At 45.3% G+C, this 27545-nt stretch overlaps 1 protein-coding gene across 6 annotated transcripts in view; it reads left to right on the plus strand.

Annotated features, from left to right (window-relative positions):
• Window positions 1-27545, plus strand: part of CFAP61 (cilia and flagella associated protein 61) — a 164788-nt gene that overhangs the window by 24424 nt on the left and 112819 nt on the right. For all 6 annotated transcript variants that reach the window (XM_064145703.1, XM_064145702.1, XM_064145705.1 and 3 more), the window contains 7 exons: window positions 8538-8629; window positions 10559-10737; window positions 14533-14572; window positions 18054-18193; window positions 20337-20463; window positions 21452-21529; window positions 22327-22533. In XM_064145703.1, the coding sequence (XP_064001773.1) occupies window positions 8538-8629; window positions 10559-10737; window positions 14533-14572; window positions 18054-18193; window positions 20337-20463; window positions 21452-21529; window positions 22327-22533 (863 nt within the window). The remainder of the gene's footprint in view (window positions 1-8537; window positions 8630-10558; window positions 10738-14532; window positions 14573-18053; window positions 18194-20336; window positions 20464-21451; window positions 21530-22326; window positions 22534-27545) is intronic.

Raw genomic sequence — 27545 nt, forward strand, 5'->3', positions numbered from 1 at the left:
CTGTGTCTCACAGCTGTGAGGAGTCAGGCCCAAAGTGTGTGTGTGCCATCCAGCCTCCCCAGCTCTTTATCCACACCCCCATCCCTCAACAAGGACCTCAACTGTTTAGCTTCCCTCTGATCTAAGTCTAGAGTTTCTGCCCTTCCATCCCAGCAGCTCAAGAGACAGGCTAGAAGAGATTTGCCATTCTCTCTCGCATAATCCTGCTGTGTTTGCCTGATTTCCTTTTGGGGCATAGATGTGATTGTGACCTCAGTATCAGATTCGTTTCCATCTGGTGCATGTTGCCGGGGGGTGCTGCTTCCAGCAGAGCTGCCTTCCATTGAATCTGTGTCTGGGAGAGGTCTGTCCGTCTTTTGTAACTTTCTCCTGCGGTTGGTGACAGGGGCGACAGAGAGTCACTGCTCCAAGGTGGGTATCTGTGCGGGCAGAGCCCGGGGCGGAGCCGCGTTCGGCACAGGGACCGCCCCAGTGTGGCCCCCAGGGCTGTTCGTGCTGGCCATGCCGGGGCTGCCCGCCGGGTCGTGCATGATTGGTGAGTCATGCGAGGTTGCCTCTGTGCTGCGGGGTCTGGTCTGAGTGCTGCCGTTCTGAGAGCAGCTGCAGCGAGAACCACAGCAGCGGCAGGTAGCGGGCGGGCCACCCCTCCCCCTGCTTATCTCTTTTCCGAAGGTACTAATCGCTGCGGCTAGCCGTGGCTGCCACGTGGTGCAGGATGGGATAGCAACAGAACGTCCCTGAGGCACATCTAAGCACAATGCCGAAGCTGCTAGGAAGTACCATTTATCCCCCAAAATATCGGCACCTTGTATGTCCCAGCACACATTCTCAGAGTGGTTTCATGTATCAAAGGCATTCCCAAAACCGGTTAAGTTTCCAACAAAATCCAGTAAATATCCATACACCCACACAGGTAAACCCTTAAAATAGCCCCATGCCATATCAATCATTATCCAGACAACGTTATGAACTTATATAGCCAAGTCCAAACCAACCATCCAAATGCTTGAATTATTAAAACTCTCATAACAACCATTTTTAACTTCCAAATCTTGACTAAAATAATTATTTTCTATCTAGCCCCATTGTTATGGAAGGGTGTGGTGTGCTCAGCAGGAGCAGGGAGGTCATTCTGCCCCTGTACTCTGCACTGGTTAGACCTCACCTCGAGTACTGTGTTCAGTTCTGGGCCCCCCAGTTTAGGAGGGACATTGAGATGCTTGAGCGTGTCCAGAGAAGGGCAACGAGGCTGGGGAGAGGCCTTGAGCACAGCCCTACGAGGAGAGGCTGAGGGAGCTGGGATTGGTTAGCCTGGAGAAGAGGAGGCTCAGGGGAGACCTTATTGCTGTCTACAACTACCTGAGGGGAGGTTGTGGCCAGGAGGAGGTTGCTCTCTTCTCTCAGGTGGCCAGCACCAGAACGAGAGGACACAGCCTCAGGCTGTGCCAGGGGAAATTTAGGCTGGAGGTGAGAAGAAAGTTCTTCCCTGAGAGAGTCATTGGACACTGGAATGGGCTGCCCTGGGAGGTGGTGGAGTCGCCGTCCCTGGAGCTGTTCAAGGCAGGACTGGACGTGGCACTTGGTGCCATGGTCTGGCCTTGAGCTCTGTGGTAAAGGGTTGGACTTGATGATCTGTGAGGTCTCTTCCAACCCCGATGATACTGTGATACTGTGGTTTTGTCTGCATGTGGGGTAAGATATGAGGCCAAATTTTGAAATGTTTTTAAATAATTTAATAATATATACAAAGAGAATTTCCTCCAAACTTATATACAGCTAACCCACACAAATTCTTTGTACACGGTTAGTGAAACTATTTTACAGAATATCTATTTACAGCAGGATTGAGCAATTTGATAGAGGTTTGGAAAGGTTCTGGTTAGAGAGTCTTGTAGCATAAAGTGCCACTGGTAAAGTCACTGAAATTTCTTAGCTACTCAAATTGAGAGAGTTCGATTACTCACTAATCGGAGGTCACAGTCTCTGTGGTCCCAAATACGTGTAGCAAAAGCCACGTAGTTGATCCTCGTGGATATAAATAATTCAGTTCGAATTTTGGGGCACGCTGAGAAAATTCCATGGGCCCGATTGGGCTGATGCAGCGAGCTGGAGCAGCAGCGGGCTGGTTGATCGCCCAAGGATCGGTGCAAAGTACCGTGGGACAAAGAGTGATATATATCGGATAAAGGCAGTGGCCCCAGGCAATTAAGAGGTTGGGAGAGGTGAGTGGAGGGTGGTGGCAGGAGCACTTTGTATACCTGCGTTGCCCTATTTTATAAGATGTGGGCCAAGATTGATAGTCCTTTGGCCACAATACTGTCCGATAAGCATCTGGCAGGTGGCCAAAACACCCCAAATAATGAAGAGTCCATAGGTCTGGTACCCCCAAATATGGGAAGAGCACAGGTGGGCCACACGCTAAGCACATGGGCTTATGCAACCTGTTCACATCAACCTTATATAACCAGGGCAGGCCAGAGACTAAGGCACCAGGCTTATTGTGCTCCTTTTGTCCGCTTAAAGTGTTTTCCCCTGGTTTAGACAGGAAAACACATTTCGGCAGGAAAACGTGTCCAGGCAAACATAGGCCTGTGAATAAACTTCTATTTGGGCCTATGTGGCCCTCCACCACACCCATGTTGGGTGCCAAATTAATTGTCTCAGTTCTAATTTAAATTTCCCAGAGACTCAAATATAGTTGACAGAACCAATAACATTTTATAGGATGCCCTTCCCTCTTCCTCCTTCTTTCCCAAAGAAAAGGAATTAGATGTAGAGAGAGGAAAGGTAAGCACACCCAAATAAATTGTCTCACTCCAATTTGGAAGTTAAAAGAAGAAAAGTTTAACAATAAATAAAAGGTATATGAGGTAGGGAAGTTACAAAGGTATAGGGAAGGGAAAACTATTCGATGATAATGGTTTGTCTGTCTCGTGGGTGATGGCCATGTGGTAAAACAAAGAGGAACCAGATGGTGGTTGCTGGTGAGCAGGGAGGCAGGGTGAGAGAGAGCAACAGGAAGTCTCCCTGCTTTTATGGATCTTAGGAAGTGGGAGTGGGCTAACCACCACACCTGGTAGTGTTCAGACCCACCCCCAGGGAGGGGTCAAGACCACTCCCCCAGGTGGGTTAACCCTTTACATAGGGATTGGAAGGAACTTCCAGAGATCATCCAGTTCAACTCCCCTGCCAAAGCAGGATCACCCAGGGCAAATCACACAGGAATGTATCCAGATAGGTCTTGAAAGTCTCCAGGGAAGGATACTCCACAACTTCACTGGGCAGTCTGCTCCAGGACTCCAGCACCCTCACAGTAAAGAAGTCTCCTCGTGTCAAGGTGGAACTTCCTGTGTTCCAGTTGTTGTGGTAGGCCTGATGGGCCCAAAATAGGCTTAATACATGTCCTGGTTTGCCCAGACATGTTTTTCTGCTCCACTAGAGAAGCAAGTACAAAGGACAAAAGAACTCGGAGCCACTAAGTCTAAGGACTCTGGCCTGCCTGGACTCCTATGGTAAACAAGGTACACAGACATAGCTTGTGCCTGTCTTGTACAAGGCCTACACTTTTCCCAAATCTGGATAAAGCAAGCCTATGGCTTTGCCTAATACGGTAAGTTTTAGCTAACTGCCATTCTGATTGGCTATTCTGTGTCCAAAGGGCAATTGATCTCAGCCCACATTGATGAAAGAGATATGCAGGTAAACAACATGCTCTGCTGTGTTCTGCCATTCTATTTGTGCCCACTGTTGCCTGCTGCCATTGCTTACTGCCTTATTGTTTTCCTGGAAACTCCATTGTCACGAGTTTACCAGAAGCAGACTCTGGATGCCTCCACGCAATCAGCCCGTGTGTCCAGCATGACATCATGCTCAGACTCTACATCACAAAACATCCTGCCTGCACCTGAAAGTCTCCTGCTAAGACTAAAAGTTCTGGACATATGCAAATTGTCCAGAGAAGCCAGGAGACAAGGTCAGAGATTGTCTGCCTCCTTTCCCCAGAAGCCTGGGAAGAATCAAGTCTCAGCAGCTGATAAGACAGAGTTCCCTGAAAGTGTTTGGGCACTGTCTGGCTCTGTGGCTAGCCCCTGTGAGTCGGGTAATAATTTTGTGAGTAAATACTTAGAAGCCTCATTGTAATTCTCCCATTGCCTTTCTGCCATAAGCAGAAAGAGCTCCTTGAGTCCATCTAATGGGCAAGTGGTACATTGACCACAAGTGGCATTTGACTGCAGGAATCTTCTCTTCCAGTTCAGTTAATGCTTATATAGTTTGCTGGTTATTATTAGCTCTAGATATTATCTATAGAATAATGTTTCCATGACCATGTAAGAACCTAAATATTATTAAAATTTATGTTTGGGAGTGGCAAGACTTCTGAATACCAAAATTAATGAACTATTAGTTTTGGAAAAAATATCATCTTGCATTAATTTCCCCTTTGTTATACCAGTTTATATTAATTGTTCCTCATCCTGCCACTAGGCACCTTTGTCCTGACACCCAGCCATCAGATATTTATAGACACGAGTAAGATCACAGGATGTTAGGGATTTGTTGCGGAGGGGCATTCTGCCGCCTACGTCGATTTTGGCAGAGGGGAGAAATTAATTTGTGCAAGATAATATTCTATAAAAAAATATATTTGTTAATTTCAATATTCTGAACTCTTGCCACCCCCAACCACTGTATATTAATGTTAAAAGGATTCTACATGGTTAAGAAAACATTCTAGGATTAGTATCTACAGTAACTTATTAATAACCAGCAAACATTCAAACTATAAACAGAGAGAGGATTTTTCCCCGCAGCTTAATGCTGTTTGGGGTCTATGTACTATTCACCCAGCAGAGTGGGCTGAAAACTCTTTCTGCTCTATGGCAGAGGCAATGGATATTACAGAGGCATCAAAACTATTACAATTCTGATTAATCAATAATCACCCTCCGGGGCTACATCACAGCCTATTACTAGTGTCCAAACTTCAAAGGAGTCTTTGCCCATGGACTTTGAGGCTGGAATCCTCCTGGCTTCAGGGGAAAGGATGCATCTTCCCGGCTTGTGGGGAAATAGTCTCTGACCTTGTGCTGCTGGATTCTTCTGGATGCTCTCTCCAGGGATATGTAGGCAGGATCTCAGGTGCAGAGGCAGGATGTCGTGCTGTCTCAGCACGATGTAACACCGGCTGCATAGGCCGATCGCGTGCAGACGATTCCGAGTCTGCTTTCTGGTAACTCAGCGGCAATGGCGCTTACCAGGCAATGACAGGCAGTGGGCACGCAAGGTGTGCATGGCTGCTTGGGAGACTATGGGCTCCACATATATACAGGCAGACTTAAGTGAGCTCTGCAAGTGAGTATGCAAGCAGGCAAGCAATGTATAGGGAGTCTGAGCACAGGAGAGTCTGAGCACGTTGTTTACCTGTGTAACCCCATTTATTGAATGTGGGCTGAGATTAATGGCCCCTTGGCCACTAGAATGACCAATCAGGTTGGCAGTCAGCCAAACCTTACCATAATAGGCAAAAGCCACAGGCCTGCATTCTCTAATTATGGTGAATCACATGAGCCTAGCACTAGGCAGGCATGAGCTGGGCGTGTGGGGCTTACACAACACTTTTGCAAACACATTATACAGCATAGACCCTAGGCAGGCCAGACTTTGTGGCACCAGGCCTATTGTGCCCCTTTTATCCATTTAATGTGTTTACCTATGATATGGGCAGAAAAACATGTCCAGGCAGGGCAAGGCATAAACAAGCCTATTTTCAGGCCTACAGGCCCTCCATGACAGGATTGGAAGGGACCCAAAGAGATCATCAAGCCCAACCCCTCTGCCAGAGCAGGACCATGCTCAGGTCACAGAGGAATGCATCCAGACAGGCCTTGAAAGTCTCCAGAGAAAGAGACTCCACAGCCTCCCTGAGGAGCCTTTTCTAGTGTTCTGTGAGCCTTACAGTAAAATACTTCTCCCTTGTGTTGAGGTGGAACCTCCTGTGCTGCAGTTTGTATCTCTTGCTCCTTGTCTTATCCCAGGGAGCAAGTGAGCAGAGCCTGTCCCCTCCCTCCTGACCCCCAGCCCTCAGATATTTATAGACATTTATTAGATCCCCTCTCATTCTTCTCCGGACTAAGCAGCCCCAGGTCTCTCAGTCTTTCTTCATAGGAGAGATGTTCAAATCCGTTCATCATCACAAGGGGGGACAGTCTCAAGTATCCAGCTGAGTATAGGCTGAATATTAGGAGGAAGTTCTTGACAGAGAGAGTGATTTGCCATTGGAATGGGCTGCCCATGGAGGTAGTGGAGTTGCCATCTCTGGAGATGTTCAAGAAAAGATTGCATGAAGCAATGGTGCCGTGGTCTAGTTGATTGGATAGGGCTGGGTGATAGGTTGGACTGGATGATCTTGGAGATTTCTTCCAAGCTGGTTGATTCTGTGATTCTATCCTTATAGCTCCCTGTTGTCCCCACGCATTGATCCACCCTGCCCAGATTCCCCTGCAAAGCCTTCCTACCCTCCAGCAGATCAACACTCTCAATTTAACATCATCTGCCAACTTAGTGAAGATGCTCTCATTTCCCTTGTCCAGATCATTGATAAAGATATTGAGGAGGAATGACCCCAGTAATAATTCCATTAATGACAAGCGTCATCAGGCACCTTATATCAGTAGAGGCTGTGTACTGTCTTTTAATTTGCTTAAAGGCTGAGAATTTAAAATGCAAACTGCCTTTCTTTGTAGAGCAATTTCATGTTCCCATGAGGGGAAAAAAAAAAAAACAAAACCAAAATCAAACACTAAACTCAAACCATAAGGATTTTTTTTCCACTCTTTCAGTTGTGAAACCACAGGTTCATAATGTTTTTCCTTTCAAAATGTGATACTGAATAATAATGAGAGAGTGCATAAAACTCTGTCTTTAACACAGTATTGATATGCCACTTATGTTGCAGGGTAATTACAGTAATTTGGTTGTTACTCTATATGGTGTCAGGAGGTAGCAGCAAGCAAACATGATGCAGCAGGAATGATTCAAGGGCTTTTCATCAGGCTTCATGGTGAACTGCCTTCTTAATCCTGCTGCCTGTTACCTCTGCTAACAACCCAGCAATCACTAAATTATTTCCATTTTCTCTTTGTTCAAGTTCTCCACTGCCTTTAGCACTCCAATATTTATGTTCTTCCCAGTCACTTGTGTACAGCATAGAAGTAAACAGCAATGCAGCCATATTTGACAGTAGTAGTGGTGGAGCTATTGAAGGATTTCTTTGTTGTACAAAGTCAGAAACAACATATCAATATTTACATGACAACAGGAGACTTGTATTAATTAACTCCTAACACCTGCAAGGCTGTTTATAATGACAAATGTGGCTGGGTTAATCAAGGCGACATTTGATCACTTCTGTGAAGTCTGACATCTGTGCTACCCCTGAAGAAACCATGATTTCTAACCCCTTTCTTCTGGTCCTGCATGTTGCCTCTGCATTCTTCTCTTCTAACTGAAAAAAAAAAAAGAGATTTTCAGAGAACAGATGTTTTGAAATACTGTTTTTTAGAAAATATCATTGCTGTATGAAGAAATGGTTGTGTTGGTGAATGGAGATTAGTTGGCTTTCTCAAGGTGAAGTTCACAGAGAGGAATGAAAAATTCTCTTGTGTTGGGTTTCCTGAAGGTTTTTCTCTTCCTTCTGGAGCACGAAAACTTTGACATCCTTGCATTACTGGGTGGCCTGGCCTGGTGTGTTTTCTGCAGCAGCAATACCTATACCTCATGAGTTTATCAGTTACATTTACTTTCAGGCTTTAAATGTATCTGTAAAAATTTTGGAGATGACAATTTAAGGAAGACATGTTCAGAGGCTAAAAATACAGCAGTTGACAATTTTCTTTAGTGATTTTGGTGGTATTCAGAGTCATATGTAGGACCCACCAGTATTTCAACATTTCTTTCTTTAGAGACATACTGATAAGGAAGAAAAAAGGAGTATAGAGAGCAAGTTAGGTTTAAGAACTGGGAAGGGAAATCAAATCCCTGTTTCTTGTCCCTACTTGTGCCAGTAAGTAAGGGTCTTGATTTGATTAGGATTTATTCTGAATTTTAGTTCTTTCAGGGGAACTAATCTGAGAGTCAAGAGCCCTTGCTCATCCTTGTGGTTACCAAATCCTATGCCTCTTCCTAATTTGTGTTCTGAGATACCAATCAATACACTAATGACTTGTCTTTTTCTCTTCAGATCAGTACAAATTTACTGCATGCAATACACAGATTAGGAATTGCTTCCAAAGTATGTCTTGTTAAGTTCTTGTTTTACAACTACTTACCTGATTTTGGTTTTGGTTTTGGTTTTGCCCTACAATCAAATAGTCTAATTAAGTTCTTAGTCAAATAAGTCTAGGAGGGTCCATTTTAACTGTAGTTGTTAAAAATAAATCAGCCTTTCTAAGAGGCAGTCTGGCACACTCTAGTGATTGCTGTGATTCTGAGGGTTCTATTTTTAAACCTGATGCATTTTTTCTTTTTTTATTGCTCAGATGAAGATATGAGGAACCAAACAAGTCAAGAAACAGAGTCTGTTTCATCTGTAAATGTTCAAGATATTCAGGACCAGGATGCAGCTGTGCAGGTAACACCACTGTATGCAGCAATGCTGATACCATTAAAAGACAATAGGAAGTAAAGGTGGAGGCTGCTAGGACAGGAAATGCTTATTATTTCCACTCCTGCACTGTCCTCTGCCCAGGTCCACGTTGACACCTGCTGCTGTGTGTGGATCAGAAGCTGCTCTAGATTCTAGATGGAGGTGGTTATAATAATTAATGGATGAATTCTCCCAAACAGCCAGCCAGCATGGGGTAGGAATGAAGTGGCCCTGAGAGGAGGATGAGGACCTTTGTGCAGGCCTGCTGCAGAGTAAAGGCATGTGGCAGCACAGCCAGATGTGCAGAGCATTCCTGTATCACAGGGCAAAAATTCTTATTCTCTGAAGATCTGCGAGTCCTGAGATTTTTCACTTGTTTAGCTCAGTTCCACAGTAATCTGAGGCTGACAGAAAGCAACCAAAGCTGAGAAGAAGGAATGTTACTTCACTTCCCCCTGTAATTTGCAAAAGTGGAAGGGCACATGTTCTGCCTATGCCTTTTCTGTTGTGTGAAGCTCACCTTGGTAAGACCATTAATCTGAAATGTCCTGGTGCAGTGTAAATCAGCAGGATCTTTATTCTGACAAACTTTATATGGTTCCATCTGTACTTTAGTCTCAGCAGTGTATCAAAGCTATTCTGCTTTTCTTCTCATTACTGTCCATTTCCACAATAGTCTCTGCATCCATCCCATTTTAGGTTATAGGTTAGACTGGATGATCTTGCAGGTCTCTTCCAACCTGGTTCATTCCATGATTCTATGAATTTATTCAGCAACATGTTTGTAGCTTACACATTTTGCATTCATTGGAAACAACATTTCTTTTATTAATTATTTGAAACATTTCTGAAAGATGAATATTCTATTGCCTTCCAAAGTGACTGTGATATTAATTATTTGGTGAATGTATCACTCTTTAGCACCAATGCCTATGTTTTTGGAGGTTATTTTTAGCTACCATTTCAGACACAGCTACCACATTAAAGATACCTCCTTGAACTTCTGTGTTGGTGAAAATGTGGCAAGTGATAATCACAGAATGCCAGGTTGGAAGGGACCCATGGATCATCTGCTCCAATCTTTCTAGGTGATAGTGTAGTTGAAATGAGATGGCTCCATACCCTGTTGAGCTGAGACTTAAAACTGACCAATGCAGGGGAATCCGCTATTTCCCTTGGGAGATAATTCCAATATTTAACTATTCTCATTGGGAAACATTTTCTTCTGGATTCCAGTGGGAATCTCCTCAGCAGTAACTTGTCCCCACCTCCCCTTGTCTTTTCCATATGAGTATTTGTTGAAAGGGAGTCTGCAATGTCCTTGTACCACCCATGGTAATAAGGTCTCCTCCAAGCCTTCTTTTCTCAAGAACAAACCCAGTACTCTCAGCCTTTGCTCATGGAAGGGCTTCCAGCCCTCAGAGGAGGCTGAGGGACCTGGAGCTTTTTAGTTTGGAGAAGTGAAGACTGAGAGGGGATTTAATAAATATTTATAAATATCTGAGGACTGGGTGTCAGGAGAAGGGGGACAGGCTCTGCTCACTTGCTCTCTGGGATAGGACAAGGAGCAAAGGATATAAGCTGCAGCACAAGGAGGTTCTACTTCAACACAAGAGATAACTTCTTTACTGTAAAGGTCACAGAGCTCAGAGAGGTTGTAGAGTCTCCTTCTCTGGAGACTTTCAAGGCCTGCTGGATGTGTTCCTGTGTGACCTGAGCTAGATTATATGGTCCTGCTCTGGCAGGGTGGTTGGACTCTTTGGGTCCCTTCCAACCCTTTACATCCTGTGTTTCTGTGATCTCTGTATGTATACTTGAAATGCCACAAGATTGAATGATGCAAGACCTTGTAATTAAAAATCGTAACTATTTTCTGACATGCTGTAGCTGCTTCACTGTCTGTCTGTACTGCAGAAAGAAGGAGCCATTACCATTTCCAGTGCAGAACTGTTGGTGGATGATGTCAAAGGTCTCAAAGCCTCAGCCACAGTTCTTGGGCCCCAAGAACAAGGTGCTTTTCGTCCAGTGTACAGAGGAGCTTCAAACGCTTTTTGCATCCAACTGTTTTGCATTGATGAGGAACATGAAACTAGGTAAAGATGGATGAATAGCTCCTGCGTAGCCAATCTTAATAAGATTTCTGTGTCAGATTTTCAGGACAAACCTGAAAATTATAGCATCCACCACACTTTGTTTGAGCTTTTCATGACTTTCTGGTTTTGGTGGGGTTTTTTTCCCTTTCTTTAATCTTCACTTATAACTTACTCAAATTTTCAACCTCCAGCTCATGACTTCCATCTCTTGTGGGGATGAAAAGTTGAGAATTTATTGCTGTTGGCAAAATGCTAGTTGAAGTCGTGGCAGGAGGTCACTTCTTCCTCTGAAGAAACGCTAATTAAAAAGCTGCCTAACTGCAAGAAGAGATGAGTGTTACAGTACTAGCAACCTCACTTCATGGAGAAATAGAATGATTTTTAACTCTGCAGTTAAGCTCATTTCCAAACACTCAATCTCCCATCCTTGAGAGAATTGATTCACTCTTGTAGAATCCACTACTGCAGAGTGAAGGCAGAGGCCTTTTTTTTTAATCTTAAAGTGATTGTGCTGCTGAGTTTGAACTCCTATACCCTGGTGGAATAGAACAGATCTATAAATGTGGTTTAAACAATTTTTCCCCAAATTTTCTTCACTCTTGAAGAGCAAACCAATATTCAACCGCATTAGCGAAAGTCTCTCCAGGAGCATTGGCTCTGTCTGATTGTGAGTGAGTCCTGCTTTTGTTTATAGGCTCTAAAAAGAAAGATAAAACTTGTAGATACTAAGAAAAAGTAGACAGAAAGTGGCTGAGCACACTCAAGGTCTTGCACATTTTCTAACACGTGTAATTTCTTGAGGCAGGAGTTATCCATAGCAAGGACTTTATAGATGAGGAGTTCATAAATTCATAGTAGATTTGGGTTGGAAGGGACCTTGACGATCATCTCCTTTCAAACCCCTGCCATTGGCAGGGACACCTTCCACTAGCCCAGCTTGCTCAAGACCTCACCCAGCCTGGCCTTGAACACCTCAACAGAAAGGATATCCACAGTTTCCCTGGGCAACCTGTTCCAGTGTCTTCCCACCCTCACTGTAAAGAATTTCATCCTAATATCCAGTCTAAATCTTCCCTCCTAGAACTTCAATCCATTCCCTCTTGTCCTATCACTACAAGCCCTTATAAAAAGTTCCTTCCTGGCTTTTTTGTAGCCCCCTGCTTCAGGTACTGGCAGGCTGCTTTATGGTTTCCCTGAAGCCCTCTCTTCTTCAGGTTGTACAACCCCAACTTTTGCAGCCTGTATCTGTTCTCCTGGGCAGGTTCTCCAGCACTCTGATCATCTTTGTAGCCTTCTCTGGACCTGTTTCAGCAGTTCCATGTCCTTCTAATGATGTGGGCACCAGAACTGGATGCAGCACTCCAGGTGGGGTGTCAGGAGAGCAGAACAGAGTCTGACAGTTGTAGTACTGTCTGAAAAAAAATCTTTCTACTTGTAATAATAGTCTGTAGTGACTGACAGGGATTTATCTGGATTAAAGGAAATTTAGGAATAAACTTCCTGAAGAAGAAAAATCAGAAGTCCTTCAAAACTAATATATTAAGATGTTTCTTGGTTGTGTGGAGGGGGCATTGAACACTGAACCTGCTACAAGTGCAAATACCTGGAGTTACCAAAGCAAAGCAAGCACATTGCCTTCCTGGTGCATGTTCACACAGTAATGTAGCTGGAATTCATCAGGATGAGAGAGCAATGTCTGTGGTGTGAACAGCAACACTGTTTAATGTGCAAGCAATAGAACAATCACGCTGCAGAGTCCATTCCAGAATAGTTAACTTATGTAGAGCCTCATCTAAAATGCAAATCAAGCAGGTAACTATTCCAAAACAAAATTACTTCATTTAAAAATGATACTGGGACAAGAGACTTGCTCTGCTATGGCTCTGTCATACTGAAACAGCAAAGTAGTGATCAATACCTGTGTCAGGAAATCATCTCTCTGTAGAGCAGCTGACTTTTCTGCTTTGAATCTGTGACTTTTTTGCCCCTTTCTGACATTTTGTCCTTCATATGCACCATTGTTGTGTCTGGTACAGTTATCTTCATCATGTTTAGCATTCAGCAGTCCTATTCATTTATCCCTGGAGACATCTTTGCAGCAGTTTGGACTCCAAGATGGGTATCAGTGGAGAAGATAGCATTCCTTTCTGGTGAATTTCACTAAAGTTAACTCATACAAGATCCTCTTCTCAGAGCTGAGGAATCTGAGATGTTGGTGTTTTCAAGTAGTTCACTTGTGTGTTCCCCTAGCTTGCATTTGCTTGATCCACCTGTTGTGAAAAACACTAGAAAAGCAAAGATGTTGAAAGGATGGCATGATGTAATCCCGACTGTATCTCAGAGTCTTGTCCTGAAGGAGTTTTTGCTGCCCCTGCTCAGCCTGGATCCAGAAATGCTTGGTTGAAGTGTAAATGTGATTACATTGCAGCCCTCAGGGCAAGTTTCCAGCTGGGGAATTTGTGCTAGCCAGTCAAGCTGCTGAATGCTTCCATCTCTTAAATGCAGAGCTCTTATGAGGCTTTTTAGTGCTTTGAGTGAAAAGCAAAGAGCTTAGTTGTTTCTTAGCAGATATTGATACATTCTAAAACCCCATGAAGAATCCTCTGCCTTATTTCATAGATTCATAAAATGGTTTGGGTTGGAAGGGACCTTGAAGATCATCTCCTTCCAACCCCCTCCCATGGGCAGGGACACCTTCCTCTAGCCCAGCTTGCTCAAGACTTCATCCAATCTGGCCTTGAACACCATCAGGGAAGGGGCATCCGTGACCTCCCTGGTCAACCTATTCCAGTGTCTCACCACTCTCACTGCACAGAATTTCTTCCTGATCTCTAGTCTGAATCAGCCCTCCTCAAGTCCAGATCCATTCCCCCTCATGGTGTGACTATAACCTCTTGCAAAAAGTCCCTCCCCAGCTTTCCTGTAGTCCCCTTTCAGGTACTGAAAAGCCACTATAAGGTCTCCCTGGAGCTTTCTTTTTTCCAAGCTGAACAGCCCCACCTAGACATTATTTCTGTTTTCATTCAGTAACATTACTGGTGAAGTAATTAAAGGCAACTTAATTGCAGCTTTGGAGGGAGGAGGGATTTGAGCAATATTTTTAGGTAACATCTATAGTCACTTTCTTCAGAAGCCACATTTTGTGTGGTGGGAAACATTTTATAAAGCTTCAGCTTAACTCTGATTAGTTTTAGAGCACTGATACCTAAGTCATAGGAGAAGCAGGAAGAATTTGTTAGGTTGTTCATGTCTCACATTTCACTGTCTCTATGGAAAAGAGAGTGGGATTACTCTAAGCCAGCAGGTGAGAAGTGGAAAGAAGCAAAGTATTCAAACCCCGTTTCTAGGTATTGGTGTTCCTGTAGCCTGCTAAGGTACATTGATTGGGTTGACAAAGTGGATAGTGAGAGAAGTGGAAGAAAATGTTGTGGGACACAGCAACAAAACTGCTGGTGACCTCAGTTAATGTTTACTGTGTCTAAATGCTGCTCTGACAGAACATGAATGACTTCTGAAGTTTACGTCAGACCTAAGAGGTTTTTTGTTTCAGTGAAGAGCCAAATATTTTGATATGCTTTCAGACATTGGGGGTTATGTTTTTTAACAGTGACGCTTTAAGCACTAGAAGTCAGCACCCAATGTCCAGTATGGAACACCTGCAGTGGATTAATGATGCAGGGCTGTTGATGAGTGCTGTGAACAAATGCTTCTTGCACCTGTGGGGGTGTCAACATGGAAGTGTAGAGGATCTGTCTGAGGTGTACTTTATTTAACAATGTTTTCTCTTGGTTGCAGGTCGCTGGATTTTCTGCATTATGTTTTCAAGCTGTTTCCAGTATGTGTGATTCAAGTTTTAATGTTTGCATGATTAGAATCAGAGAATGGTAGTGGTTGGGAGGGACCTCTGAAAATTTTTGAGTCCAACCCCCCTGCCAAAGTAGGATCATACAGGGCACGTCACACTGGAATGCATCCAGTTTGGTCTTGGAAGTCTCCAGAGAAGGAGACTACACAATCTCTCTGGGCAGCCTACTCCAGGGCTCTATCAACTCTCACCATAAAGAAGTTTCTCTTTATATTGGGGTGGAACTTCCTGTGTTCCAGCTTATACTCGTTGCCCCTTGTCCTATCCCTGGGCATCATTGAAAAGAAACTGTCTCCTTCTTGACACTTACCCCTCAGATACTTATAGATATGAATAAGGTCTCCTCTCAGCCTTCTCCAGACTAAACAGCCTCAGGTCTCTCAGTATTTCTTCATAGGAAACATGTTCAAATCCCTTCATCATCCTTGTAGCTCTCCATTGGATTCTCTCCAGTAGATCCCTCTGTCTCTTTAATTGGGGAGCTCAAAATGTGATGGGAAGTAGTGCAGTTGTCACCCAGAGTATTGGGATGTGAAGGCCAAGTAAGTGGCTCACAGGAGTGTGGCAGGGTACCATAAGCACAGGCACCCTGAAGGGTTTTACTCCTCTTCTTGACTGCTCTTGGGCTTTGTGTTTTCTACATAATCCTTTGTTTATAGTACATAGGCACTTTCCCGAGATGCAGATCAAATTTTTCCAACTCCTTTAAAATCATAGAATCAACCAGGTTGGAAGAAACCTCCAAGCTCATCCAGTCCAACCTATCACCCAGCCCTATCCAATCAATTAGACCATGGCACTAAGTGCCTCATCCAGGCTTTCATTGAACACCTCCAGGGACAGCGACTCCACCACCCCCCTGGGCAGCCCATCTCAATGCCAATCACTCTCTCTGGAAAGAACTTCCTCCTAACATCCAGCCTAGACCTCCCTGCACAGCTTGAGACTGTGTCCCCTTGTTCTGTTACTGGTTGCCTGGGAGAAGAGACTGACTCCACCTGGCTACAACCTCCCTTCAGGTAGTTGTAGACACCAATGAGGTCACTCCTGAGCCTCCTTTTTTTCAGGCTAAACAACCTGGATTCCTCAGCCTCTCCTCATAGAGCTATGCTCCAGGCCCTTCACCAGCTTTGTCACACTTCTCTGGACACCTTCCAGCACCTCAACATCTCTCTTGAATTGAGGAACCCAGAACTGGACACAGTACCCAAGGCATGTCCTGACCAGTGCTGAGTACAGGGGCAGAATGACCTCCCTTGTACTGCTGGCCACACTGTTCCTGATACAGGCCAGGATGCCATTGGCTCTTCTGGCCACCTGGGCACACTGCTGGCTGATCTTCAGCTACTATCTACCAGAAAGGGACCTGGGTCCCTTTCTTCCTGGCTGCTCTCAGCCACTCTGTCCCCAGCCTATAGCGCTGCTTGGGGTTATTGTGGCCAAAGTGTAGAACCCTGCACTTGGCCTTGTTAAATCTCTTCCCATTGGCCTCTGCCCACCTATCCAGCCTGTCCAGGTCCCTCTGCAGGGCTCTCCTACCCTTCCACAGATCCACACCTGCTCCTAACTTGGTGTCATCTGCAAACTTACTAATGCTGGACTCAATCTCCTGGTCCAGATCATGACTAAAGATACTGAACAGGACCAGGCCTAGCACTGATCCCTGGGGCACACCACTAGTGCCAGCTGCCAACTGGATGTGGCACCGTTTCTCACCACTCTCTGGGTGTAGCCCTCCAGCCAGTTCTTGACCTATATCAGAGTGAAGCTGTCCAAGACATGAGCTGCCAGCTTTGCCAGGAGCCGCTTGTCACAGATGGTGTCAAAGGCTTTGCTGAAGTCCAGGTAGACTACAACCACAGCCTGCCCCACATTCACCAAGCAGGTAACCTGATCATGAAAGGAGATCAGGTTGGTCAGGCATGACCTGCCCTTCCTAAACCCACGCTGGCTGGATCCAGACTGCAGTGGGCAGAAGGAGGAGAAAAGGAGCGAGATTCAAATAATATCTTCCCACTGAAAGATGCCCAATAGAATAATCAGGCAGAGTTGGACAGATTAAACATTTTTCAGATCTATGCTACTTGGGAGTCTCTCAGTATGTGTCGTGTTTCATGACACATTCCTTCTGCATTGTCAGAGTTCTCCAACATCCCAGTGTGCAGTGAGATTACTTTAAAATGTGTATTCAATACGCAAGGATGAGAAAGACTCTGGTGAAAGGGAACCCTGAGCAGCCTGAATGGATAAAGTTACTTGTGGCATGCAGATTTGTCTTCTATCTGAGAGCATTCAGTGGACATTCCTGCATTCCTTTGCACCTCTGCACACTTCAGAGCACAGGTCTCTGAGCAATAATACCAACTGCTGATACAATGTGATGTGGTGTGTGTGGTGCCAGCAGTGCCAGATTCATCTGGGACATTGCCACACCCACGGAATCATCAAGTAAGTCTGTATACACTGGCTGTTTGTTCAGCATTTCAGGACATGCTGCTCTAGTTGTGGTCTCACTTGGCTGCAGATGTGCAAAAGACCACCAGACAGGCATACATTATCTTGAAATTTCACTGTGGAAGAAGAGTAAGGTAGAAATAAAAAACAACTTTTAAGAGAAAATTGGAGCCCTAATGGTGTGGGCATAGTGTTCCTGATGGGACGTTGGACTAGATGATCATTGTAGGTCCCTTCCAACTGAAATATAGAATGAGGAACTTGTCAGGGCTGGAAGGAACCTCAAGGACCATCTAGCTCCAACTCTGCTGCCATGGGTAGGGACACCTTATGCTAGATCAGGCTATCTAGAGCCTCATCCAGCTTGGCCTTAAAAACTATTAGAAATGAGGCTTCCGCCAGCTCCCTGGGCAACCTGTTCTGGTGTCTCACCACCCTCAAGGTGAAGAACTTCTTCCTAACATCCAATCTGAATCTACCCACTTCTACTTTTGCTCTGTTCCCCTTAGTGCTGTCACTACCTGACATCCTGAAAAGTCTCTCCCCAGCTTTCTTGTAGCCCATTTCAGATACTGGAATGCCACAATAAGGTCTCCTTGGAGCCTTCTCCTCTCCAGACTGAACAGCTCCAACTCTCTCAGTGCTCTGATCATCCCTGTGCCCTTCCCTGGACATGCTCCAGAATATTATATCCTACAGAGGGAAAAAAGAGGAGAGATAACAGGGAAAGGAAAAAAAAAGACTCTTAAGGAATATCAGGTATGAAATAAATCATTAATATGGGAGCTGAAAGCCCCATTTCTGTGAGCCAGCTTACTGCTGAGCTCCTCAGTTCCTCTGCTGCCCAGGAGTCAAGCCACCTAGGCAAAGCAATACTTGGCATGTACACGTTGTAAGCACTGCATTCAGTTTTCCTGTCCCCTCTAGGCAGAAGCTTTTCTGTAAGGTTTACAATGAGATCACTAAGAGCCTTTATTGTCTGCAATTTTTTTTTCAGGACAAAGACTTCTGTGTCATCCTGGTGCCGCATCATGTCCCAGAGTCCTATCTGATCCGGAGTTTTGTTAGAGTTGTGCCTTTCTGTACTTCCAGACTTGGTCGTGAGCTTTATGTGTTCCACCGTTCAGGATTGATCAAGTGAGTGACAACAAAGGATGTGCTCTGATCTGCTTTTGGCCAATAGACTTGGGCCATCCAACCTAACACCAGAGGGATGTTACTCTGTTGTCTCTGACCAAGCTACTGTGGCACACACAACCTCTCTGTGCAGCATACTCTAGGGCCCTATCACCCTTACAGAAAAAAAGCTATTCCTCATGTTGAGGCAGAACGTCCTGTGTTCCAGCTTGTATCCATTGCCCTTTGTCCTATCCCAGAACACCATTGAAATGGGACTGGCCCCTTCTTCTTGACACCCACCCTTAAGATACTTATAAGATGCCCTCCCAGGTTTTCCTCATCAGACATATGAAGGGACTGGAACATCTATTTCATAGCATTTTAACTCTTCTTCTTGTGATGAATCATTTCTTTCATACCCATCAATTTCTGTGATACTCTGAAGACTTCTATAGTCTGAAATAGTGGCAAACAGGAACACAAAACCTCTCTTGCTGTGAAGTCTGCTATGTGGTGTGAGTTTTCCAATGCTTTGTTTGTACAATAAGCCTATACTGGCCCAAACACCAGCCTTAAATTGTGTCATAGTTAAGAGATTTTCCTGGGTTTGTCTTAATGTAGCTAAATACTGTGTGGCTTCAGAGAAATACTTCTAGTTTAATTGCATACTTAATCATCTTTGGTGGTGTACAAATAGCTCACACAGGAACTGTCATGCTACTCTTGGACCTGTGCAGAAGCTTTTATCATGGGATAAAATTTGGCTTCTGTGTTCAATGTAAGGATCCAGCTGGCTGGAGGTGAAGTAATTCCTGTTAATCTCAACCACAGCTGCTCTGTAATCCACCCGCAGGACTAGTAGTCGTATGTCCTCTTGTGATTTTGGTCAAAATTAAAGTTGTTATTAAGGTTTTAAAAAACCCTTACAATTCTGATTAAATTGTGCATATTCCAAATGATAGCAGCCCTGCCATGAATGTAGCATAGTAGCACTACACAGCCAGCTGTGCAGAAAAAGAGGGAAAAGTAGCCTTCCATTGAGGAGCAGGATGAGAAAAGCTATGGAAGAAAGCAGGTGAAGCTTTTGGGAAGTTTCTGAAGAGCACAGCAGTAGATAACAGTCTTAGATAACCCCCAAATCTGCAAAAGTAAAAGATCAATGTATTGTACTTGCACCAGGAGCACTCAAAAGGCATGAGCGTGAAAAGGAAGTCACAGAAAATGGATTAAAAGAAAAACAGGGCTAAGAAGATGGGAATATGAAGACATGAAAGGGCAAAATCAGAAGAGGCACAGGCACAAAATGAGACACTGATTAGTAAAGGTTGTAAAAGGAGTAAGAAAAAGTGTTAAGTACACAAAAAGCAAGAGTGCAGCAAATGGAAGTGTAGGCCTGCTACTTAAGAGTGAAGGAGAAAAAAATAACAGATGACAAGGCATAGCCTGAAATGCTTAATGGGCACTTTCCCTCAATTTTCACTAAAAAGCTTAATAATAATAATAGCATCCTGTCCTCAAGCAGTCAAAAGAATTGGGCATCTCAAATGGGTTAATTCACTGCTGGAAAAGAAATGAGCACAGATCTTGGATAGCCCTTCCCACTATTTCCTGCTTGCAATGGATCTGGTGGGTTGGTTTGTTTGAAAACCAGTTTCCTTTTTTTTGCATGTTTCATTGTGTTAAAAATGCAGTTCTGATCATTTTTGTAGCTCTCCTCTGGACCTGCTCCAACGGTTCCAGGTCTCTCTTATGCTGGGGGCGGCAGAACTGGACGCAGTACTCCACATGGGCACTCAGCAGAGCAGAGCGGCAGAGTGCCCTCCCTGTCCTGCCGGTCACACTTCTTTTGATGCAGTCCAGCCTTCTGGGCTGCCAGCGACCTTGGCTGGCTCATGTTGAGTTCTTCATCAACTGACACCCCAAGGCTTTCTTCCCCAGACTGCTCTTGAGCAGCTCCTCACCCAGCATGTTTGTTATATGATCTTTTGTTATCACACAATTACTTAAGGCGTGTATTTGGAACAACAATCAGAGCAATCAATTTCAGCTTCTGAAAGAGGTGTTTGTTGCTTGTGGAAGGCATGTTATCCTAGGCAGGGGAATTGTTGTCTTTAATTCATCACAGAGTGAAATTTTAAGCTCTTTTTTTTTTTTTTTACAGGTCATTTAATGTTAGAAAGGCAACAACCAATGACCTGCCTGGTGTCAAAATGCTCCTTAAAACCCTTAGCTTGAAAGAAAGCATATTGAATGACTTCAAGATATTTACTCTGGCTCGTAAGGATCCTGTGAGTATTTCTTGCAAATAGATGTATGAGAGAATGGATAAATATTGGTTAAAAACATCCAGAATTTATTACAGAGTCATCAAATGCTGGACAGAAGGGGGCTGGATGCATGTGCAAGGGCACACCATGAATACTGGGTTCAGTTTTGGGCCCCTCATTCCAAGAGGGACATTGAGGTTCTGGAGTGTGTCCAGAGAAGGGTACAAAGCTGGAGGACAGGCTGAGAGAACAGGGTTTGTTCAGCCCTGAGAAGAGTAGGCCTAGTGGACATGGACCTGGACATAAAGAGTGGCTACTGGGAGTATGGAGACTGCCAGTACATACACGGTAGCTGCCAGAACAGTGGAGAGTCACATGGAAAAGACAAGGAGTGATGGGTATGAGTTACTGCTGGGGACATTCCCACTGGAATCCAGAAGAAAATGTTTCCCCATGAGAACAGTTAGAGACTGGAATCATCTACCAAAGGAAGCAGTGGATTCATGCTTCAGCAGGTCCATGTCTCTCTTGCGTTGGGGGTCCTAGACCAAATGAAGTACTGAAGGTGAGGTGTCCTCAGAGCAGAGTAACAGAATCACCTCTCTCCACTGCTGGCCACACTTTTGCTGTGGCCAAGGCTGCCATTGGCTTTCTGGACTGCAAGTGTCCATTGTTGGCTCATGCCCAGCTTCTTATCCACCAGCATCCCAGGTCTTTTTCTGCAGGGCTGTTCTCAATCTCATCATCCCCCAACCTGGATTGATACCAAGGATTGCCTCAACCTAGGTGCAAGACCTTGCACTTTGTCTTAGTGAACTTCCTGAGGTTCTCCTCAGCCCAGCTCTCTGGCCTTATGCACTGGTTAACCCTTAAGCTAAGGAAGAGTGGCTAAATGAGGGTAGTATGTAGCATGTACACTTGGAGGAGAGTATTTCAACTGTCATCATATGGGTCAAAACGAGATTGCTATCAGAACAGGAAAAATGCACATATTGCTTTTGCCTTTCAGGATGGGATCCCAGTACAGACTTTTGTAGCAGAAGTTTTGGATCAAATAGTTGGCATTTCTGTCATCAGAGATGAAATGGTAATTTCTGTTCCTCTGTTGTATGAAACTGTAGTATTTGGCCCTCAGCACTAAAGGCTGAATTTTGTTCTTGCCACCATGTGTGTACCTAAAAGGAAGCTGATGTAAAAGACACTGTGTCTATACACTGTTTGTCCTGATCGATTTGCCTTCTTAACTTCCTTCCCTAGCAGAAGATTACGCATCACACACCAAACTTCAAATGAAAACCAATGTTGCATGTAATTTTTGCTTATTTTTCTGCATTCTGCTGTGGCTGAAAAGGCAGATTCTGGATCATTCAGCAGCTGTAATGCTCAGTATTTTAAAACAGTCATTCCTATTTTCAGAAATTAGCTCTTAATTCTGTGAAGAGCATTGGGATAAGAAGATAGAGCAGCTTCTCTTTAATGTATCCAAATCCTAGCAACAGCGACAACTTGCTGGAGGGCTTTTCTTACACAGCTACTCTGTTCTTTTTCAGTTCAAGTTTTGAGAGGGCAGTCTGGGCTTCTCTGGCTTGAACTCAGCAAAAGACAAGTTTTTTCTTTCATTTTATTCCCTCTCCTAAAAAATGTCTGCTAACCTGGATCAGACATTATGGTGAAAGGGTCAAAAATGAGAGAGAGGTGGATGAGCTGCAAGAACAAAAAGATTTGCTGGAAAAAGATTTTCAGTCGGTGTGCTTTAGTTAAGAGCAACTCCCAAAGCCACTTAATTTTGATGTTCAGATTGATAGAACATCTTACTGGCCCTTGCTAAAAGACCATAAATGTAGCTGTTTCATCACTCCTGATTTCCAGATTCTTTTTTCCCAGGATGTTGAGTATATTCGATCCCATTACAACATTGAAGATTTTATTAGCTTCAATCACTACCAGCATGAGGAACATGGCCATCTGTACCAGTTTGTTTTAAATCCTGTATTTCATCACTATGCAAAACACTTTCTGAAGGAGATCCTTTGCTTGGCCCGCAAATCCTGTCTCTACTATCCTATTTATCCACAGCACATGGAAAGCAAGGTAAGGAGACAGCTACTTCTGTTTCTTACATTAAATATTATCAACTTTGCTCACTTGCTTTTTCTCTTGTGGATGACTGTAAACAGGGATTTTTCTTAGCAACATGCAGCAAGTTGTACTTTCTGGAGCACCTGTACTACGAGGATAGACTGAGGGAGCTGGGATTGTTTGGCCTGGAGAAGAAAAGACTCTGAGGGGAGCTTAAAGCTACCTTCCAATACCTAAAGGGAACCTTCAAGGGGGACTTCTCATGAAGATGTCTAGTGATAGGACAAGGAGAGAATTGTTTTAAACTGAGGATGAGTAGGTTTAGACTGGATCTTAGGAAGGAACTCTTCAGTACTAGGTTGGTAGCTTGGGGAAGGTGGGTAACAATGAGTTGTGTGCTGGAGAAGAGGCAAGATACGACATTTCAGGGAGAGAGGCTAACAAGAGCCTTAAGCCTGTTACCCTGCAACACACTGGGGACTCACACGAACTCTTTAAATCTTTGAGAGATGGACCACAGGGATCAAGCAATGAGGAATCAGCACATGCAGAGCTTACAGCTAGGTTGAGGGCCATGGAAGGGGCCGGGAATGGTGGGACAGAAAGAGTGGAAGCTGATGGACTAATTCCCTGAAATGCTTATACACCAATGCATGGAGCATGGGGAATAAGCAGAAGGAGCTGAAGATCTGTGTTAGGCTGAATGACTATGATATGATTGCCATCACTGAGACATGGTGGGACAGCTCCCATGACTGGAATGTTGCTGTGGATGGCTATGTACTGTTCAGGAAGGATAGGCCAGCAAGACAAGGTGGGGGAGTTGCCCTCTATGTGCGAGAGCAACTGAAATGTGCTGAGTTCTATCCAAGGCAGAGGGCAGAACAGGTTGAAAGCTGTGGGTCTACTATAGACCACCAGACCAAGAAGAAGATGTTGATGAGGCCTTCTACAGACAGCTAGAGGTAGCCTCTAGAGCAAACTCCTCGGTACTTATGGGTGACTTCAATCACCCTGATGTTTGCTGGGAAGCTCACGCAGACAGGCACAGCCAGTCCAAAAGGCTCTTGCAGTGTATCAATGATAACTTCTTGATGCAGGTAGTGGAGGAACCAACAAGGAGAGGTGCACTGCTGGACCTTGTATTAACTAATAAAGAGGGACTGGTTGAGGACATTAAGGTTGGGAACAGCCTTGGCAACAGTGATCACGACATAGTGGAGTTCAGTATTCTACAGGGTAGAATCAGACTAACAAGTAGAATTGCAACTCTGGACTTCTGCAGAGCTAACTGTGCTCTTCAGGGACATGCTTGCAGCAATCCCATGGGCTAAGGCTCTGGAGGGTAAAGGAGCCCAAGAAAGTTGGCTAATTTTTAAAGACCACTTCCTCCAAGCCCAAGCTAGGTGTGTTCCCCTGAGTAAAAAATCAGGTAGATGTGCTAGGAGAGCTACGTAGTTGAATAAGGAGATTCTGAAGGAAATCTCAGGGAAGAAAGAAACTTACAATTCATGGAAAAAGGGATTGGTCACTTGGGAGAAGTACAGAGAAGTAGTCAGGGCTTGTAGGAAGGCAACAAGGAAGGCCAAAGCCCTCTTGGAACTGAAGCTGGCAAAGGAAGTAAAACAGAACAAGAAAGGCTTCTTCAAATACATCAGTATCAAAAATAACAGGGAAGGTGTGGGGCCACTGCTGAACGAGGAGGCAGCCTTGATAACTGAGCATGCAGAGAAGGCAGACTTGCTGAATGCCTTCTTTGCTTCAGTCTTTACACCTAAGGCTGAACTCCCCTATGTACTCCAGACCCTGGATGAAGGAGAGGAAGCCTGGAGGAGGGAATGCTCCCCACTGGTCAGTGTAGACTGAGTTCGAGATCAGTTACACAAATTAAACATTAACAAGTCCATGGGCTCTGATGAGATGCACCCAAGGGTGCTGAGAGAACTGGCTGATGTTATTGCTCTGCCACTCTCCATCATCTTTGCCAAATTGTGGCAGACAGAAGAGGTGCCTGAGGACTGGAGGGGAGCCAATGTCACTCCAGTCTTCAAAAAAGGCAAGAAAGAGGTTCCAGGAAACTATAGACCAGTCAGCCTCACCTCCATCCCTGGAAAAATCATAGAATCAGTTTGGGTTGGAAGGGACCACAAGGATCAGCCAGTTCCAACCCCCTTGCCATGGGCAGGGACACCCTATCCTAGATCAGGCTAGCCAGAGCCTCATCCAGCCTGGCCTTAAACACCTTCAGGGATGGGGCCTCAACCACCTCCCTGGGCAACCCATTCCAGGCTCTCACCACTCTCATGCTGAACAACTTCCTCCTCACATCCAGCCTGAACCTACCCACCTTCAGCTTCACTCCATTCCCTCTAGTCACTCCCTGATATCCTGAAAAGTTCTTCCACAGATTTTTTGTACCAAAAGGCCACAATAAGGTCACCTCAGAGCCTCCTATTCTCCAGACTGAATGGCCCCAACTCTTACAGTCTGTCCTCATAGCTGAGCTACTCCAGCCCTCTGAGCATCCTTATGGCCCTTCTCTGGACATGCTCCAGCATGTCCACGTCCTTCTTGTAATGGGGGCTCCAGAACTGGAGGCAGTACTCCAGGTGGGGTCTCACCAGAGTGGAGTAGAAGGGGAGAATCACCTCCCTGGTCCTGCTGGCCACACTTCACCTCATGCAGCCCAGGATCTGTTTGGCCCTCCGGGCTGCAAGTGCACACTGCTGGCTCGTGTTGAGCTTCTCGTCCACCAGCACCCTCAAGTCCCTCTCCTCAGAGCTGCTCTCCAGCCACTCACTGCCCAGCCTGTATTTGTGCTTGGGATTGCCTCGAACCAGATGCAGGACACTGCACTTGGTCATGTTGAACTCATGAGTTTGGCTTGTGCCCACTTCTCCAGCCTGTCCAGGTCCCTCTGGGTGGCATCCCTCCAGCATTTCTACTGCACCACACAGTTTGGTGTTGTCAGCAAACTTGCTGAGGCTGCACTCAATGCCTCTGTCCATGGCACCCACAAAGATGTTGAACAAGACTGGTCCCAGGACTGATCCCTGAGGGACTCTGCTTGTCACTGGCCTCCACTTGGACATGGAGCCATTGACAGCCACTTTGGGTGCAGCCATCAAGCTGGTTCTTTATCCATCTCTTGGTCCACCCAGCAAACCCATGTGTCATCAGCTTGGAGACCAGGATGTGGTGTGGGACAGTGTCAAAGGCCTTGCTCAGGTTCAGGTAAATGACATCAGTTGCTCACCCCTCATCTATTAAGATTGTGACCTGTTCATAGAAGGCCACCAGGTTTGTCAGGCAGGATTTGCCCTTGGTGAAGCCATGCTGATTGTAGCCAATCACCTCTTCATTATTCTTCTGTTTCAGTAGTGCCTCCAGGAGGATCTGCTCCATGATCTTACTGGGCACAGAGGTGAGACTGCCTGGCCTGGAGTTCCCTGGCTCATTCTTCCTACCCTTTTTGAAAATGGGGGCTATGTTTCCCCTTTTCCAGTCAGTGGGAACTTCACCAGACTGCCATGACCTTTGGAATATAATAGAGAGGGGTTTAGCAACCTCACCTGCCAGTTCCCTCAGCACCCATGGATGTATCCCATCAGCTCCCATGGACTTGAACACTTTCAGGTTCTTCAGGTGATCACAAACCTGATCTTCACTTATGATGGGCAGTTCTTCCTTCCAGCCCCTGCCACTATCTTCCATGGCTCCAGGAGTGTGGCTGGAGGCCTTTGCAGTGAGACTGAGGTAAAGTCATCATTGAGAACCTCAGCCTTTTCAATGTCACTTGTGACCATTTCACCTGTTTCCTTTCTGAGGGGACCCAAACCTGCCCTAAGCTTCTTTTTGCCGTTAATATACCTGTAGAAATTTTTAGTGTTCCCTTTGACTTCCCTGGCTAGATTCAATTCAAACTCTGCCTTGGCTTTCCTAACCAGATCTGTAGTTGCTCAGGCAGCTTCCTTATATCCCCTCCATTACAGCTGTCCTTTCTTCCACTCCTTGTAGAGTTTATTTTTGTGTGACAGCATGTCCAGGAGCAACTTGTTCAGCCAGGCAGGCCTCCTAACATTCCTCCCTGCTTTCCTCTTTGGTGGAGTGGCTCCTGTTGGAGGGCATCTCAAGGCACTTGGAAGAGAATAAGGTTATCAGTAGTAGCCAGCATGGATTTACCAAGGGGAAGTCATGCATAACTAACCTGATGCCATAACTGAATGGGTAGATTCAGGGAAACCAGTGGCTGTAGCCTACCTTGACCTTAGCAAGGCCTTTGACACCATCTCCCATGACATTTTTAGTGAGCAAGCTGAGGAAGTGTGAGATGGAAGAGCAGACAATGAGGTGGATTAGGAATGGGTTGCAAGATAGAGTCCAGAGGGTGGTGATCAATGGTGCCAGGTCCAGCTGGAGAGCTGTGACTAGTGGTGTTCCCTAGGGATCAGTGCTGGGGCCAGTCCTGTTCAACATCTTCATCAATGACACTGATGAGGGGACAGACAGACAGAGCCTGCTCAGCAAGTTTGCTGATGACACCAAGCTGGGAGGCTTGGCTGATACAGCTGAAGGCTGTGCATCCATCCAGAGAGACCTGGACAGACTGGAGAGCTGGGCACAGAGGAACCACATGAAGTTCAACAAAGACAGTCTGGGGAGGAATAATAAAGTCCACCAGTACAGGCTGGGAGGTGACTGTTGGAAAGCAGTTCTATGGAGAGGGACCTGGGGGCCCTGGTAGAGAACAACTTAACCATAGCACAGCAATGTGCCCCTGTGGCCAAGAAGGCCAATGGGATCCTGGGATGTATTAGGAAGTGTGTCCAGCAGATCAAGGGAGGTTCTCCTCCCCCTCTACTCTGCCCTGGTAAGACCTCATCCTGAATACTGTGTTCAGTTTTGGGCTCCCCAGTTTAAGAGGGACAGGGATCTGCTGGAGAGGGTCTAGCGGAGGGCTACAAGGATGATTAGGGGACTGGAGGGCATGGCTTATGAGGAGAGGCTGAGGAACCTGGGGCTTT

This window comes from Pogoniulus pusillus, chromosome 7, assembly GCF_015220805.1.
Source record: "Pogoniulus pusillus isolate bPogPus1 chromosome 7, bPogPus1.pri, whole genome shotgun sequence".
NCBI classification, from domain to species: domain Eukaryota; kingdom Metazoa; phylum Chordata; class Aves; order Piciformes; family Lybiidae; genus Pogoniulus; species Pogoniulus pusillus.